This window comes from Rhinoderma darwinii, chromosome 7, assembly GCF_050947455.1.
Source record: "Rhinoderma darwinii isolate aRhiDar2 chromosome 7, aRhiDar2.hap1, whole genome shotgun sequence".
Classification (NCBI taxonomy): domain Eukaryota; kingdom Metazoa; phylum Chordata; class Amphibia; order Anura; family Rhinodermatidae; genus Rhinoderma; species Rhinoderma darwinii.
Genome location: NC_134693.1, coordinates 136772056 through 136791351, shown reverse-complemented (window position 1 = coordinate 136791351; position 19296 = coordinate 136772056). Strand labels below are relative to the sequence as shown.

The 19296-nt window shown below is 44.3% G+C and overlaps 1 protein-coding gene across 2 annotated transcripts in view; it reads right to left on the bottom strand.

Moving 5' to 3' along the window:
• Positions 1 to 19296, bottom strand: part of CHCHD6 (coiled-coil-helix-coiled-coil-helix domain containing 6) — a 169777-nt gene that overhangs the window by 61483 nt on the left and 88998 nt on the right. For both annotated transcript variants that reach the window (XM_075831796.1, XM_075831797.1), the window contains one exon: positions 182 to 317. In XM_075831796.1, coding sequence (XP_075687911.1) covers positions 182 to 317 — 136 coding nt within the window. The remainder of the gene's footprint in view (positions 1 to 181; positions 318 to 19296) is intronic.

Below are 19296 nucleotides of genomic sequence, written 5' to 3'. Positions count from 1 at the left end.
TCTGTGTTAACATCTCATCCTGAAGAAGGGAGTTTCAGAACTTTCTACGACCGTCCGATAATCCGGCACCAGTTAAACTCCATTGATGCCGGAGTGAAAACTTTGTTTTGGAATTAAGAAACACCCCCCTAATATCCCCCTCCACAGACAGGAATAACATGATCATCTCCATCCACGTTACCTTCTGAGCCTCCCGCACGCAGCTCCGATACTCTTTGGCGAGGTCGCCGCAGTTCAGAAGCTCCTGGCGATTTTCTGTATAACACTTGAGAATATTGGATTGAAGATTCAAGCAAACCGGGTCATAACTTCTCTTCCTAGAGGGAACAGAAAAGACTATTAGTACAAAAAGGTAAAAAAATTATACAAAATTCCTCCAGCACCACGGACAGCGCCCTGAACCCCGAGCGTCGATAATCCACAGCACAATCTATTACAGTAAGGCTCTGTTCACACGCTTAGCAAAAACCGTCTGAAAACACGGGAGCTGTTTTTCTAGAGAGTCAATGAAAAAACGGCTCCAAAAACAGCTCAAGAAGTGACATGTGCTTCTTTTTCGCAGGCGTTTTTTTTATGTAGCCATTTTTTTAAAAACGGTCACGTAAAAAAACGCCCCGTCTGAACAGAACGCCGTTTTTACCATTGAAATCAATGGGCAGATGTTTGGAGGCGTTCTGCTTCAGATTTCTCGGATGTTTGGAGGCCGTTTACTGCCCGGAAATAAGCCGTGTGAACATATCCTAAAACAACGGCATGCACGACACACGTCTGATTATTAACGTTCTGGATTATCAGACAGAAATATGGTGAATAAACGGAAAAATCGAGAGAAAAGACGTAGCAAAATCGAATAATCCTAACACACGTCATTCGACCATGCATACAGTGCCCTAATGAAAGCTGAATTTGTAGGCTCCTTAATTTGCCCCCTTTGTACTCCCCAAGTACCATTCAGGGGGCCGGAAGAGACAAGCCCTGACCCCGACTCATTAGCCACAGGACTCTTATAGTGAAGTGGATCCTGTGACTACTTCACCGCCGACTGGCTAAGAGCTCAGAGGGGAGGCAAATCTTATCACAATCCCCCATCCTATTTGCCCATTTCAGGGGTATTTATTGGGCACAAATATGGCCACTACCGGTAGTTGTACTTTGATAACGCTCGGATCTAAAAGGAGTGACGGGTTCTTTTTTAGGCCCTGTTCACACAGTTTTTTTTGCAGGCAGAAAAATAATTGCCTTGGGGCAGATTTTGCCCTGCCTGCACTTTCTTTGCTGCGTTTTTTGGCCGCGGCCATTGAGCAGCGCGGCAAAAGATACAGCGAAAAACGCTTTTCTCTGGCTCCTATTGATTTCAAAGGGAGATCAGAGACGGAACCGCGACAAGAAAAAGAGCATGCCACTTTTTCTTCCTGCAAGCGTCCTTTTCCGCTTGCGGAAAAAAACCTCTGCCGTCTCCCATTGAAATTAACGGGAGGCGATTTCGGACGTTTTTTTTTGGACCGTTATCCGATTCGGTTTCCACGTCAAAAACCGCACTAGGCTAAATACACACATTACGGAATTTGGTGCAGAAAACGTGTATCAAAATCACAGCTATACGCCGGTAGTTTCGCTGTTAAAAACGTTTCTTTATGCGTTTTTAGGTGCGGTTTTTACATTTTGATGCGGATATAGGTGCGTTTTTATGCTGCGTTTTCTTTTAAAACTGGTCAGATACAATTCGCACGTGGAAACGCAAGATTAATTGACACGCTGTGGATTTTAAAATAAGCAGTTCAATTTACCTGCAGAATAAAAAAAAATTGTAGATGCGATTTCTTGAAATCTCATTTCATTTGCTGGTACTATATTACGCCGATTTGCCACATCATGTGCATGTGGCCTGAACACTAATTGGATTACCGGACAGTGGTGGTATTGATGTGGGCGGGGCATTGACAACTATGCATTTAATAGAGGTTGCATAATATTAGAAAACATGGCGGCTTTCTTCCAGAAACAGCGCCACTCTTGTCCATAGGCTGTGTCTGGTATTGCAGCTATGAAGCCGAGCTGCAATACCTAACACAGCCAACGGCACACCAGTGGCGCTGTTTCCGAAAGAAAGCCGCCATGTTAGCCTAATGTCATTTAACCCCTTTAAAGATAAAGATGATGATTCTCACTCTTCCTGTAGTATCAGCGGCTTGTGAACACGTACCGAAAACCATATAAATGCTTCATAGTGAAAAGGGCCCCAAAAAGGACGATTTCTGGGGGTTTACCATGTGACTATCGTATGTTTGAGGAAATGCTGCTTGGATTTAAATGGTCTCTAAATTTAAGTCCTTTTTTTTCTCTCTAATTTCTCTTTAAAACTCTGCCACGCGAATAAATTGCTGGTTTTGTGTCGGTTTTAAAGCTCATTTTCCTCACAATGTGGATTGCCAGCGCACGGTGTAAATAAATCATGGTTCTCCTGCGGTTCTCTACTGCGAGAGAGAAATAGATTTGATTGTTCATTTATTTCCTTTCTCAATTTATCAGCCTAGACTCGGAGCGAAGTGCGAACCGGCAAACTGGGATCTCAAAGAATTTGCAAGGGTTTCTCTTTTTCAATTCCAGTAAATAAAAAAATAAAAAAATAACGATAAATAAAATACAGGGAGTTCAGCTCTTTGGGCCACAGCTTTATTTCTAGAGCGAAAGACTTTAACCTTTTGTAGGAAAATGACATTTATTAATTTACTAGGAACGCGCTCCATGGCCGCGCTCTGCTCCTCAGGTCTCAAAATGGTTATCGTGGATTTTACTTCGTTTATAGGGTACGTAGACTTGTCACTTCTGATTTTATTTCTCTAATGCATCTAAAATAAAAATTGAAACAACTTTGCAAACAGTCCTGATTTAAAAATCGATCGTTTTTCATATACAGCTCCTATGCAGAATATGTGTCTCCATGGTTACAGACTACAAGCAAACCCTGTGTAGTCTGATCCTGCAGTCATGTGTTACTCCACTCCAACTACCACCTCTTCTTGGTACCCCCGGACAGTAGATCACCATATAAACTCTGGCGGATTCCAACTTCTAACCATTGGAGGAAGCATCAAATCTCAATCCACCACCGATTTGGCATTTATCACCTACCTAGTGTATGGGTGATAAAGGTTATCCATTGGAATACCCCTTTAATATATCTGTATAACAGTCAGAGCTCTGTTTTTCTGATACAAAGTTCCAAATCCACTGCAAAGCCACAGAGTTGAGAGTTAAAATTCTGCATGCCTGCAGTCACCACTAGGGGGAGCTTACTGCATACTGTGTTATTATTAAGTTCAATGTATCATCAGTATACAGTCAGCTCTTTTATGCAGTATATCAACCTGTAAAGGTGGATGACGTCTTTGAGCGGTCGTTTAGCAGCTGTAGTTAACCCTAAAAGGCCTGGTTCCCACATAGTGTAAACACTGCGGAATTTCCACAACGGAATTCTGTGTGGAAATTCCGCCGCATTTACAGTGACCGCAGAGTGGATGAGATTGTGAGGATCTCAAGCCCTTGCTGCGGAACAAAATGTAGCAAAAACGGTAATAAATTGGCCTGCGGCGCAAAATTTCATTTTTGTATGAATATATTTTTTTCTTTGTCTTATTCAATGGAGAAAATTTGCAGGCGAATCTTGAGGAGTTTCCACCAACCCCGACCTAGAGAGACTCCGCAGAAGACACGTCCAGGAGAACACCCTCTTCTAAATGAAATCTCATCACCATATCCTTCTCTTATTATTACAGTCAACATCAATCAGGTCATTTGGTCTCGGTGTGGAATGGCGCGGTTTTCCGTTCTCCTTCTGCAGCAGGGTGAATATGAGAGGCGAGCGTTTTATTACTGGAAGCAGAACGCACGCTCTCAGTGAATTAGTCATTCATCTTAGTCACAGCCAATCTTGGGATTCCAGGAAGATGTATCATTAACTCACAAGTGGCTGGGGCGCACCGAGCCAACAATGCAAAATCATAGTAAGATTTAGGAGGCGCCAACCGGAGTGGGATCGTCAAGACGCTGGCAGGATGAACGGGGGAGCCACTCGCAGCTTTTACACCTGAATGTACAAGAGGAGGGATGTTTACTGAAATTATTCCAATAAAGTATCTGGTACGGTGTATAATCCTAAATCCCTGAATGCACTGGAGTTAAAACACCAAATAAAAGTGCAGCTCCGTCTGTGAACATCATTTATTAACCTCAAATTGACATTACAGTTGCATTATGATTTATGCACCATTCACATCTAAAGCTGCGTTTAAAATTCTGCTGGTTTCCTTTTAGTGGTGAGGTTAGGACATCTTATCCTGCTTTCACCCCCTGCTAGTTCAGTGTCTTTACACTGCTGAGGATCATTTTTAGGAAATGTTGTGTTTCCACATGAAGCAGTAAAGTCATTTGTTCCTATGAGGACATCCAAGGATTGGGAAAACCAGCAGGTTGTACGTGTGTTAGCAGATTTCCATGATAAGTTTACAGCCAGGGAAACACCCACATGTGAGCCAAGTGGAATTATTGAAGGGCAGGGTACCCAGTTATCATATAGGGCACTTCTTAGTATAGCCTACCCACTTGTTCCCAGTCTTTAAAGGCTATATACACCTTTGAAAGGGATTTTATTTTTTTATTAAGACCCTGTCCACACAGTTTTTTGGCGCTGATTTTAATGTGGAAACCGTGTCAGAATCCGCGCCAAAAAATTCCCACAACCACCTCCCATTTATGTCAATGAGAGGTGGAGGAGTTTTTTTCTCGCTCGCAGAAAAGCGACATGCTCTTTCTTCCCGTGGTTCCGTCTCTGACCTCCCATTGAAATCAATGTCAGGCAGAGAAAGTGTTTTTCGCCCGCGGCGCTCAATGGCCGAAGCCAAAAAACAGGCAGGTCAAAATCTAAAAGGAACTTTGAGGCAGATTTTTTCTGCCTGCAAATTACTCCGTGTGAACAGGGCCTAAAAAGGTCAGTGTGTTTGGAGCAACTTTATAATTAGTTTTTATTAAAAATATTTTTTACTTTTTGGAGATACAGCTGCTTTGTATTCCGTATAGAGAGCAGCTGTATCCAGCGCTGAATCCTGTACCCGTCAGGTCCACGGGACGAACTGGTTCATTGAAAGCGAAAGGAGCCACCTATTATCTATCACATCTAAGTTTTTATAACACGTCAGGACCGCAGGACTGACGGATAGAGGTCTGAGCGCACGATACAGATACTCTGTATACAAGATACAAAGCAGCTGTATCTCAAAAAAGTAAAAAGTGTTTTTAATAAAAACTAATTATAAAGTTGCACCAAACACACGGACTGAATTTTATTTTTAAAAAAAACTTCCCCAAAAAAAACAAACACCCTTTCAAATGTGTACAATCGCTTTTAAGGGGCTTTATGGTTTGTTGGGCACCAGAAAACTTAGCGCCCATGGCCATCGACTGGTTGGGTAGAGGGAACGTTGTAAGGAGGTGAGGACTACTACTCCTCGTGGGCTGTGGCCATTTGCTCCTTGAACTCCGCTGGGTGGGGTGAGCAGTGGGTAATAGAAGATCTTTCTCGCTCCTCCGACCTCTTGAAGGTTCTGGTCTCAGTCTACCCACTTTCCCTCCCTAGGAGAGTCGTTTTCTCTATCCTTGTACTTATTGTTTGTTTGTTTTTTTGCAGATGTCACAGCGGGCAGTCGGGGAGCCTTGATCAATAAGAAAATTCCATTTGGTTGAACATCGAAGAAATGGCCAGCGCGGGTGCGGGAGACTGGCATACAAGATGGTTGTTATTGTATTATAACCCAGCAGGAGACGGCAAGGCTCGCTTTACCCAATCAGGTCAATATTCTTGGTTACATCTAGATGCTGAAAACTTGTATAACCCTAGTCCTGTTCACATAGCTGAGGGTTTGTTACAAGTGTATCCAGTCTAGACAATCCTCTGTGAGCTACATACATCAGGACAAATCTGTCCTGATAATTTGCTGCAATGTATCAGTGTAGGTAAAACGTATCAGTCTGGACTTCAGATTGCTACAATGTATCAATGCAGATAAAATGTTTCTGCGTTTAACTCTGAGGATTGCGTGCGTGATACATTGTAGCAAACCGTAAAGTGAAAAATTGGAGCGGACAGCAAGCACAGATCTTGAATATGGAAAGCAAATTAAAAACAAAGTGTCACACAGATTAATGTATATGACAGAACACATTTACCATGGAACGTCGCAGTGGGGAACACTACTGATTTTATTTATATATAGCAGCAACATATTCTGCAGCGCAGTACAGAAGTTGCCATCACTTACTGTATCCAGTAGAACTTACAATCTAAATTCCTTATCGGTTTATTTTTTAGAGTGTGGGAGGAAACCGGAGAACCGAGAGGAAAACCACGCAACACCGGGCGCACATACAAACTCCATGCCCCTTAGTTCCTCTTACACCAGCCAATTTTGGACGGTGCAATGAGCGCCGATCAACGAGACAGATCGTTGATCGGCGCTCGTTTGCTCTGGTCACACGGAGCTATGGATGGGGACGAGCGGCTGTTACTCCGATCGCTCGTCCCTATACATTATCATGTCGGCAGCGCGTCTCCGATTACACAACAAGATGAGCTGCCGACAACGATATTTAACTTTTTTAAAACGATACGACCAGCGGATGATCGAGCGTTTCCTCGTTCATCTGCTGATCGCTGCGCGGTTTACACAGGGCAATTATATGGAACGGCTTTCTATGTAGCCTTGTTTGCCCGATAATTGGCCAGTGTAAAAGGGCCTTGTGTCGGACTCGAACCCGGGACCCCAGCATTGTACAGCGCTAACAATCGAGCCGCCGTGCTGTCCCACTAGGATTCAGCGATTGCCTTTCCGCTCTGCACATTTGTGAACTGGGATTTTTTTTGCCAAGATAATATTCAGAACGATTATAAAGTTTAATGGAGTCTTCGTGCATTTCTCCGGGATCCGTCTCCACTGCTTATCTCGGCGAGTGTCTCATTTACCGCCTTATCTCTCCTGGCCACGGCCTATCTTTTCTTGTTAGTCTGTAATCAAGGAAGATATAGCATATCTCTTGCAGATTGATTCTTCAATTATTTAGATATTTAGCAGGGATCCTACATCTCTGGAGCACAGAACTCGCACGGACTGCACGGCTACAACCGCCGTCTAACAGTTTTCATACCTTTCCCTTTCCTGCTTACTTTAAATGTAAAAGAAGTTTTTAGGTAAAAGAATAAATAGTAAAATGTAGAAATGTATTAGGGAATTGCATGAGTGGTGCAGCGTCCGCAGGCACGGACCGTCGATATTACTCACCCCCCCCCCCCCTCCCGACGGCCACAGCCATGGATCTGTGAGCAATCCTCCCTAGGAGACGCCAGCGCTCACTTCCACTTTCCATTCTGCTGTGTCCCGTAGAGGGTCACAGCAGAAAATCAGCTATTAGCCCATGATCACCCTAGACTATAAGAAGGGCCCTGCCCCTTTACTCATTGCCTGAACGTTGTTGTGTTTACCCGTGTTAGTCTTGCAAACGGTCCCTTAGTGTTATCCTGTTCCCAGTGTTCCCGTACCTGCTACCTGTATCCTGTATCCCATGCTACCTTGTTCCTGTGCCTTAGAAAGTTGGAGTCATGTTGTGTCACCGGTCACGCCTGCTGTGTTACACCACGCCTGGTGTCTGCCGCCAAGTTCCCATCTGAGCCTAGCCCTTGCTACTGTCTGAACTTCTACAGGTACCCTTGTGCTTGGACTATATATACATGGACTTGGTAACTGTTCGGCCAGCTGCTATCCCGCTACAGCGGTACGGCCCAGTGGGTCCACATACCCACAGATCGCGACAAGTGGTAAATCCTCAATATGTTTGGCTACAATGAAAAAACGGCACAGTCTGCTGCTCTACAGAGAAAATAGCGGTTTCTATTAATTGCGACCTGTATTTCAAATGATAGATTTGCAGTGCCACAGCAGGCATCGACAGGGCAAGTTCTCTTGCGGCAGAACGACCCGAGGCAGAATGACCCGAGGCAGAACGACCCACTGCCACCCAACACTCACTCATCACTTGGCCGCTTCTCTCTATTGTTAAGTTCTGATTGGCTACAATGGACCCATGTCTAAGGCCTTGTTCACACAGTGCAGATTTGCTGTAAATTTTGCATGCGTTTTAAGCTGAAACCAAAATTGGATCCAGGAGGATAGACCTATAAGGACTTCCTTTATAGATTTCTTCTGTTTAGGTTCGGTTCCAGATTTTGGCTTAAAAAAAATACAAGCAAAATCCGCACTGTGTAAACAAGGCCATACAGTAAAAGTCTATTCCTGTGCGTCAGGCACCGTTCATTTATCAAGACACTAAAGGAAAGCACTGGTCATACCCCGGGAACCTAAAGAATCATAACAGTGCCTTTAAATTTCTTTATACAAAAATTGGACAGAGTGTTTAAACCATAATCGCCTCCTAAGTGACCGCCTTCTCCACCAACCCCCAGTACCGGTCCCGGCAGTAGGGACTATAACTTGCCCTGATCCCTTATTAACAGATTGCTTGTGCCCAGATTTGCAATCTTCGGTTTCCTAATTTGTTTATGGCGTTTCCTACAAGGTGAAATCTTTTGCCTATGAAATAATCCCAATAGTAAAACAGGTAACACAATAGTAAGATCATTAGTCGTAATGTCACATCTGACCTCCTGCATGTTCTTCTCGCAATTTGCTATGGATTAAAATATGGTTTTTCTTCTGGTTTCCTTAAAGGGGGAAGTGCCATATAATAGACTAGATTTGTTTGTGGCTTTGCTGTGAACGCCGTTGCAGGTTGTGTCAAATTTAGTCAACGCTTAAAACCAAGAAAGCAGAACCTGATACGGCTTGCAGAATTCAATGCGACACGATCTTGTCTGAATTTGGAAACAGGACTTTCATCTCATTAATCTTGTTACCGATTCAGGACAGTCCCCAGGGCAGATGGAATCGGAGAAAGTTCTTCGCTCAACCTGATTGTGTCACTTTGCACAAAAGAATGGGAGGTGGAGAAAACAGATGGCGTTCTATAGCAGCGGTAAAGGTGAGTGGAGTAAAACATCTCCAAAACCGAAAAGGAAATGACGCTGCTCTCCACAATCCCGAGCGTGCGCCAATGTCATTACAGGGACCCTACTGTTCGGAGCAGGGCAAGAATGAATATTTTATTCATATAGATATCAAAGATAGGAGGAGCAATTTCGGACCAGAAAACCAGTTAGGCAAACACATCTGCTTTCTTCCAGAAACAGCGCCACACCGACCCATGGGTTGTGTCTGGTATTGCAGCTTAGCTCCATTGAAGTGGGGCCAGACACAATTTATGGACAGGCGAAGTGCTGGTCTTGCAAGAAAGAAGCTGTGTTTTTCTAATCCTGGACACCCCTTTTTAAATGAGCAAAAATGCAGTAAATTAAAAGAAATTATAATCTGGAGAAAGATGAGATGTACGTAGAACTGAGATACAGTGAAAGTCCTTTGAGCTTCAATAGAACCTGGATAGGTGCCGGATTATCAAATATTCATCAGACAAATCTAGAATCATAGAAAATTATATATAAAAATACTTACCTGCAAGGAGAACAAAAGCCAAAATTCATGCTAATGAGCATATCAGTGTCCGGGGATGTTTCCTGTATATTTGATGGCAAGAACAGTGAAATCTGCAGCTGCTTCCAAGCTGTGAAAAATACCAGAACCCCAAATAGACCCCAATAAAGTAACTCAGGATCAGTACAGGATAAGTAATGTATGTACACAGTGACTCCACCAGCAGAATAGTGATTGCAGCTCTGGAGAATAATACAGGATGTAACTCAGGATCAGTACAGGATAAGTAATGTATGTACACAGTGACTCCACCAGCAGAATAGTGAGAGCAGCTCTGGAGTATAATACAGGATGTAACTCCGGATCAGTACAGGATAAGTAATGTAATGTATGTACACAGTGACTCCACCAGCAGAATAGTGAGTGCAGCTCTGGAGAATAATACAGGATGTAACTCAGGATCAGTACAGGATAAGTAATGTATGTACACAGTGACTCCACCAGCAGAATAGTGAGAGCAGCTCTGGAGTATAATACAGGATGTAACTCCGGATCAGTACAGGATAAGTAATGTAATGTATGCACACAGTGACTCCACCAGCAGAATAGTGAGTGCAGCTCTGGAGTGTAATACAGGATGTAACTCAGGATCAGTACAGGATAAGTAATGTAATATATGTACACAGTGACTCCACCAGCAGAATAGTGAGTGCAGCTCTGGAGTATAATACAGGATGTAACTCAGGATCAGTACAGGATAAGTAATGTTATGTATGTACACAGTGACTCCACCAGCAGAATAGTGAGTGCAGCTCTGGAGTATAATACAGGATGTAACTCCGGATCAGTACAGGATAAGTAATGTAATGTATGTACACAGTGACTCCACCAGCAGAATAGTGAGTGCAGCTCTGGAGTATAATACAGGATGTAACTCCGGATCAGTACAGGATAAGTAATGTAATGTATGTACACAGTGACTCCACCAGCAGAATAGTGAGTGCAGCTCTGGAGTATAATACAGGATGTAACTCAGGATCAGTACAGGATAAGTAATGTAATGTATGTACACAGTGACTCCACCAGCAGAATAGTGAGTGCAGCTCTGGAGTATAATACAGGATGTAACTCAGGATCAGTACAGGATAAGTAATGTATGTACACAGTGACTCCACCAGCAGAATAGTGAGTGCAGCTCTGGAGTATAATACAGGATGTAACTCAGGATCAGTACAGGATAAGTAATGTATGTGCACAGTGACTCAACTTTTCATATAGATTTATTCTATATGCAAACTGTAACATGGGAATAGTTGTACAAAGGACAACTCAAAGCAATAGTGGACTGTTCTTCCTGCACGGCAGTTTTGGCTAATATCTCTTGATGCATCTCTAATGGGGCTAGTACAGCAAAACCACCACATAGCCCTAGTGTAATAACCTATAGTAAAGCAATGTGTTTTGTTTTTTTTTACCATAACAAGAACACTTTCTAACCCCCCCCCTCCTTAATTGCAATCATTTCCTATTAGTAACTCCGCAATCTTTCTTTTCAGTAACAGTCTCCTTTAAACATGCAAACGAGCGCGGCTTATTTCGTTGCAAAAATTCACGGTGGATAAATAGGAACAAATTAGGTAGAGTTGGGCCGGGTACTTTTCACTTTCCTATTGCTTATTCCATCTACAAAACGGGGACAAAGGATTTAATGAGCCTGAATGCAATTGACTAATTCTTTTCCTCATTTTATATGCATAAAGGGAACGTGAAGTGAGGTTAATAATCAACTTCTAGTCCACAGAGTGGGTGGTTCGCACTTAATTAAGTGTCTTCTGCTCCCAGTCCAATAAAACAAACCAGATCGGAGAGTAAACATCACTCAGAAGTGCGACACGTATGGCGGAATAAGAGTCACGCACCTACAAACCGCCTACTACAGCAGAACCACAGTGATGGGGGCTGTAGATCAGACGGGGTCCCTATGCCGGAGGAGCCCCCTGCCACCTATAAGTGGGTATGGCACAGGCATGTCAGGCTTATTACATAGTGATGTAACCATGCTATATACTAATGAATTATACTGCACTGTATATAGGTCCTACTGCAAAAGATGCTGGACCCCCTCAAAGATAATAGGACCCCCCAATCTCCCCTTATAAACATGTATATGTATATCTCCTAATTATTGTCTGTTAAACTATATGCGTGGCACGTCCTTTCTTGCCGCGGTTCCGTCTCTGACCTCCCATTGTAATCAAAAGCGTTCATTGCGGCAAAAAAGAGCAGGCAGGTCAATTCCTGAAGGAATTTTGAGGCAGATTTTTTATACCTGCAAAAAAAAACTCAGTGTGAACTGGGCCTTAGGGCATATTCACACGGCGCTCAAAAAAAACACAAAAAAAAAACACGTGTAAACGTGTCAAATACACTACAGTTTTTGTGAAGCGCTGTTTAAAATACAGGCGTGTTTTTGACGCTTTTTGTATACCGGTGTTTTGGCGCGTAGTTAAAACTCCAATTTGCTATGGGAACATTTGACACAATTTTTTTCCGCGACGCGTAATTGAATAGTCTCGCATAAAAAAAAAAACTTGTATGTACTAACAGTGCGCTTTCCCATATATGTCAATGGGAAGTTTATTTCGGCGTATAAAACGTGCCAAAATACGCCTAAAATACACGCCGTATGAACAGGGCCATATGGGAGCTGCCATATTTGTCCACACAGCTTTACCAGTACCTGAGAAAAAAGTCTGAATGGAATTCTTAACTTCAGTAACACCGCATTCAGACAGCCAAAAAGTGGCTGCATTTTTGCGTCCGTAATAAAGCCGCTAGACCCGAACTAAACGAAGATCACCATACAACACGGACTTCACGTCAGAGTTGCACCCGTGCGGGTCCCTCTTTCACGGATCCCCATAGAATGGAGTCTATGGAGGGATCCGTGAAGAAGGAACAAAATATGACATGTTCTATTTTTCAATGGACCCTTCACACGGCCCTTGAAACAACGGGCGTGTGAACGGCCCCATTGAAATACAGCACACAAGAAAATGGTGACCGCGCACTGCGAACACTGATGTCACCTAAGCCGCTAAATATAAATAAATCTGCATTACTGCTAAATCTTCTTACAATAGGGAGGTTCTTAGCGCACATTTTGATCAAATTGTGTAAGCCCACCTGCCACGACAAGGCGACCTCTATGAGGTGGGAACCTACAGTGCACATACACCCAGAACTGGGGCTAAACCTACATATTCTTGGGGATGGCAGGAACCAGCGTTAAACAAATTAAAATCACCCAGGGCAGAATGGGAGGAGTGCAAGATCAAAAATGGAGGCAATCACTAACCCCACATGAGTCACAAACAATAAAAAAAAGTTTGAACAGCGCATTCCAACAAAATGAATCGGTAAGTAGATTTAGCAGTAATGCACGTTTATTTATAATTTAGTGGCTTAGGTGACATTAGTGTTCGCAGTTTGCGGTCGCCATTGTCTTGCACCTGTCTACACGGAGACATCTGCCTGTAATACTCTCTACTCCATATTGTTTGCAACGCGATTCCCTAATGACAAGTCTCGATCATTCCTGACCGCTCGGCAATTTTACCTTTAAGAAACCAACGAGGAATAAGCCTGAACCCGATTAGTACTGCATAACGTTGGCCAAATCAGAGTGGGATCCCGCTAAGCTGCCATTAACCTGAAAAGCAGTAACGGGCGCCGAGCACTTTTATGTTTTACATTTAAAGAAGGGGCCATTTGGATCAGAGGTGTAATAAAGGGCTTATGGAAACTCCAATCTCTGGGACGGGCAACGAGGGCTTTAAGTTGAGTCAAATACTGGAATCAGACGCACTTGTTGGAGGGACAAGACCGGGCCAGTTAATGAAACCTCTATTAACGCGAGAAGCTCTCAGCATTTAATCATCCGGCCGAGGCAACGGGGACTTGTAGAGCCAGACAGCCCATTAAATCGGCGGATGGGAAGTGGAAACGTGCTGAAGGTTGGCTGCGGCGCCAGTTTTTCTTTGACACCGTTGAGCATCTGCTGGGTTAGTGAACGATATGACAGATACAAAAAGGGAAGGAATGGCTGCTGTCCAGGGTTCTGGAGAAGGGATAATAACAAGCGCTACAGTCATAAGATACAATGGGATATGGAGGGAGGGGGAGAAGAATAGGGAAACTCATTAAGGATGCCTGTGAGGCCGCACGTACTGCTGCAGTGTTTGGCCGCTGTGCGTCACCTGTAAGCCACGTGGCAAAAAAAACGCATCACAAAGCTGCGGCTGTGTGTACGAGGATCCCAACACTGATATTCTGCAAATATATGGTGGACTCATGATGTAGCCAATGAGATAAAACACAAACAAGTATATAAGACGCTCCTACCCTTGATCAAATGTAAACCGGTCCCGGAGTTGTAGTCGGCTTCTCATCAGGGGTCGTTCAATATTCTCTTTAACCATTTCCAAGTTATTTCTGTTTTCTAAATGGATGACCACGACTATGCTGGCTTTAAAGGGTTTACCCGGTGACAAAGTTGATGGCCGTACCTCAGCATAAGCCAGGGGTCCGGACCAGTGGCACTGTCGGGCGGCTGTCACATTCAATTGCATCTGTGTCCTCAGGATGCAGATACAATTGAATAATATGGCGAAGCAGCGAGCGATCGGCTCCCTGCTCCACCGTCCACTAGACTACAGGCAACGTTATGCCTGCAGCCTATAAGACGCTGGGACAGGATCCGTGCACAGGCCGGCTTGATGACATCACTGCATCGCGCCGGCCTACGCAAGTGTCCCGTCATGTGATAGGCTGCAGGCCTAACGTGGCCGAGGAGGCTGCGCAGCTGGTTTGTTGTGGGAATGGGGCTAGAGGAGTATATGGTTTTTTTTTTATTTGTTTGGGGGGCACTATCTACAGGAGAGGGTGTGTGGGGCACGATCTACAGAGGGAACTGTAGGGCACTATCTACAAAGGGCATTGTGTGGCATGGTCTACAAGGGGCACTGTGTGGCAACTATCTACAAAGGGCACTGTGTGTGGCACTATCTACAGTGGGAACGGTGTTGCACTATCTACGAGGGGCAATGTGGCAGATAAGCTTTGGATTTCTGCCGCAGATCCACAGGTCAGGTTGCCTATGGCAAATCCGAACAGTGGGAATATAGCCCTACTGTTGGTGTTCAGCTCGGACAGTCACCTGATGGCAAACCTAGGTAAATGGACCTCCAATAAAGGCAATCAATATCTGATCGGGTGAGGGGAGCCGACTCCCGGCACCCCCAATGATCAGCTGCTGTTTGAAGTGCCCGCGGTGATACGGCGGGCGCTGCTTCCCCTTCATTTGGTACACAGCTTAGCACTGCTCAACATCGTCACATTCGTAGCGGCTGTGCACTCCGTTACAGCTTCCTTCCATTCAAGTGACAGAGGCTGCTATACCAAGTCACTACCCTCTGCTGCATACACTGAATAGAAATCACACGTTACAGACCAAATCCCAGAAAACGATTTCAAATGCTCACAACCAGCAAGAGAAACCTGACCAAGAACAGTCAGCAATTATTATTCCAGAGAGAAGGACACCGCTGAATTAATGGCCTGATTGCTTGGAGAAGGTCCCCGGCCTCGCCTGGGGCGGGTAATTACCAATCAGGTCACTGCAGTCCATTGTAAACAAGTGATTTCTCAAGTGCCGTTTCGGATGGAGCTGTCGTACAAGCCTCTCATGTTGTTTTTCCGTCTGTTCGGTTTCTGGGTCTTTTCAAGAAAAGCGCATCAGTGACCACTCTGTGTCCTATACCCGGGCCGACGGGGGTAAATACCAAGAGGACACGTTTGTGATTCATCTCTGCGCTGATACGATCGGCTGCCCATGATACAACTACAAAATAATAGAGTTGTATTTCTAGGGTGGCATTGGGAGATCCAGTATCCCACTCTTCGGGTATATTAACATGGTGCAATTAAATTGCGATTACCGCAAAACGAAGAATTTTTCCATTTAGCAGCGACTTTGCTGTAATTGTGGCAAATAAACCACGATTTGACCCTTCGGTCTCCTTAACACGGGGCTTTTGTCTGGCGTTTTGAACTGCATGATGAAACATGTAAAAATGGCAACGTTTTTTTTTAAATGTAACATGCAATTTTTTCATGCCATTTTTATGGTGTTTTTTTTTATTTAAAGTGTCATTTTGTACTCGCGTTTTTAAAGTCCTATAAAGAAGCCTATAAGAAAGACGGCAGAAAAAAAAACCCGCCAGAGCATGCTGCATTTTGGGGAGAAAAGAAACCCGCCATTTCCAATAAAAGCACCACTTAAAAACGCTGCAAAACAAATGCTTTGCACGTAGACTTTTCAATATTTCACTCTGGATCTAACATCTCGCGGCAAAAACAAAAAATTAAAGACCCCAACGAAAGCGCCATAAAATATGCAGCAAAAAATTGTGAGTTCAGACGTAAGCCTTTTTCTCTTACTATTGGATCCGAGCAGGAATAAGTAGCATTAGATTTGTTTTAGGAACGTTAAGGCCATGTTCACACAGAGTTTTTTTACGAGTTTTTTGGCGCGGAAACTGCTCCGCAAAACTCGTCAAAAACCGCCTGAAACCCTCATCCCCACCTTTTGGTCTTGTCCGCTGCTCGCAGAATTCTGGGAAGGAGTGAAGAGAGTGATCTCCGAGGTAACAGATACCAGTTCTCGTTTGGACGCGGCCTTCTTCCTCCTACATCATTGTGACATCCCAACAAATATCTACAAAAGCTCGCTGCTTCACTTTTTAGTGACGGCCGCTAGACATTGCATTCCATTAAGATGGAAAAACGTCTCCCCACCTACTCTGTCCCTCTGGGTTTCGAAGGTCAACGACCTAATGCACATGGAGGATCTGACCTCAAGCATTCATGATACTAACGCTAGGTTTTGCCTAACGTGGTCCCCTTGGATAGTGTTCCAGGACACTGACACCTATAAAGACATTCTGGGTGGGTTGGAAGTTGGTTGATAACCCGCAATGGATCTTCTTGGGTGCTGCAGGATCTCCTCGGTGGGGAGTGGTGCCCCTTCCTCCTCCCTCTACCCTTCTCATTTATCTTTCTTTATCTCGCTTAGTCTCTCTTGCTCCTTTCAGATCACGTGGGAGATGTCACATGTGGTTATACCTCCCTTGAGGTTTTCAGTATGTGGTTAAACACTTTGTATCTTCATTATTGGTTATGTGCTTCATTTTCCTTTCTGTATTTGCTGTAATCTTGTTTTTTATTATGTAAAAATATGGTTGTCGGCCATGAAAATAAAGAATTAAAAAAAAAAAAAAAAACGCCTGAAAATGCCTCCCATTGATTTCAATGGTAGGCGGACAAGGTTTTTTTTTACCGCGAGTGGAAAAACCGCGTTGTGGTAAAAAGAAGCGACATGACCCATCTTGAGGCGGTTTCCGCCTCCAAAACCCCATTTCAATCAGTCAGAAACGGGAAAAAAACGCCTCGACGAGTGTTTTGACAAGTTTTTGTCAAACCACTGTGCAAAAAAAGTCTGGAGCAGTTTTTGCAGGAGGAATTTTCCTCCTGCAAAAAACTGTGTGAACACAGCCTAAGGCTATGTTCACACGGAGTATTTTGCAGGAGGAATATCTGCCTCAAAATTCCGTTTGGAAGTTTGAGGCAGATTTTCCTCTCCCTGCACACCGATTTTCGCGGCGTTTTTCGCCCGCGGCCATTGAGCGCCGCGGGCATAAAACACAGCGAAATACGCTTTCTCTGCCTCCCATTGAAGTCAATGGGAGGTCAGAGGCGTAAACGCCCGAAGATAGGGCATGTCGCTTCTTTTTCCCGCGAGGCAGTTTTACTGCTCACGGGAAAAAGACGCCGACGCCTCCCATTGAAATCAATGGGAGGCATTTTAGGGCCGTTTTTGCGACGCGGTTTCCGCGTCAAAAAACTCGGCAAAATACTCTGTGTGAACGTAGCCTAAGGCCTCATGCCCACTTCAGTTTTTTCCTTCAGGGTGCTATCAGTTGTGGTCACAGATAGCACCCTGAACCCATGCACCCTTCCGTTGTTTTAACGGAACCGTGCGGCCGTTCTGTCAAAAGTAGGGCATGTCCTACTCCTGCCCGTTTTTGACCGAACAGTCTCAGCCTTTGGATGGAATTTGGTCCGTGAAACGGGCTGCACGCGGAAGCGATCCGTGTGCAGCCCGTGTGTGACGGGACAGTCATTAACAGCTGTATAACGGCCGACGGAAGTGTGCATGAGGCCTAAGGGAAAGTATGAACTAGGGCCGCATGTATGACCGTGTAAACACATTTGGGTGGTAGGTACCCCCCCCCCCCCCCCGCTGATTGGTGGGGGGGTCTGGCTGCTGGAACCCCAAAGATAAACTATAAAGCTTTATTCAGGCGAACGTGTGTGAAATCGGCCGTGAAAAATTGCAGTTTTTTACAGTCCGATTAGCACGAATCCCTCAGACTTGAGTCTATTGAGGGATCCATGAAAACTGACAAAAATAGGACATGTTCTATTTTTTCACGGGGACAGGGTCCGTTAAAACATCCGTGTGAATAGCCCCATAGAATTACTTGCAGCCGCGTGACCGACGTTAAATAACATGGCCGTCTCACAGCCGATTTATACGTTAGTCTGAATAAAGCTTTATCCTTAGAGGAATCTGCAGGCGTGTCTACATCTTCCCTGTAGCAAAAATGTATGATCACACTCGCCCAATGAGATAAATGGGCTACCACGTGCACCGATCCCCCGATGCTGGAGGATAGCTTTAAAAATTGTAAACACAAAAACTGTCCCATATATTAAATACGTAAATATGTAATGTGCCTGGTATCTACTCGCAGACTCACCAAGTTTTTATTTTACCAGAGGTTTAGTATAACCTTGTGGGGTTTCTAGAGCAGCTGTGGATAAGACTAGACTGGGGATGGGCAGTTCTGTCTGCCTCTCTCCCAGCAGGAAGTCCCAGCATTTTATCAAGAACTAATCTTGCAGCTAAATTACATACAGCTCTAGTCTCTGTTCTAGTCATCACCTCCCACACTAAACAAGAATTCACACATCTCCCCAAAAACCCTGGCAACAGAGTCCCAACAAAAGAAATCTACAGTACACAAAAGTAGCCCACATTTACGAAGGGTACATTTACACGGCCCAACGTGGATCGGCGCTCATTTGCTCCTTTCACATGGAACTATTTATGTGGAGGAGCGCTTGTTACTCTGATCGCTCATGTCGGCAGCGCGTCTCCTGTTAACACACCAGCATGTGCTGCCGACAACGATAATATTTAAGGCATTTAATGTGACTCAAATCAGCCAATGAAAGAGAATTTGCCCTTTCATTGGCTAATCGTTGCCCTGTTTGCACGGGGCAATTATCAGGAACGAGCGTTCTGTGAGCGCTCGTTTACCCAATAATTGGCAAGTGTAAAAGGGCTGATTTGGGACATATTTCTTCAATGCTGCACGAATCTTTATGATTGATCTAGTCTTTAAAAAAAATATATATTTCAAAAATTTCCAAAAACAATTGAAAAAAATATTCCCTTGAATCTCCATTGGTCCCTCTTTACCTATAAAGCAAACCCCAGGAACGTTTTTTTCTTCCGTATTAGTTTCGTAGCGCTGTAGCGGACAGCCTTCACCCTACATGGAGGAATTTTCTATATGCT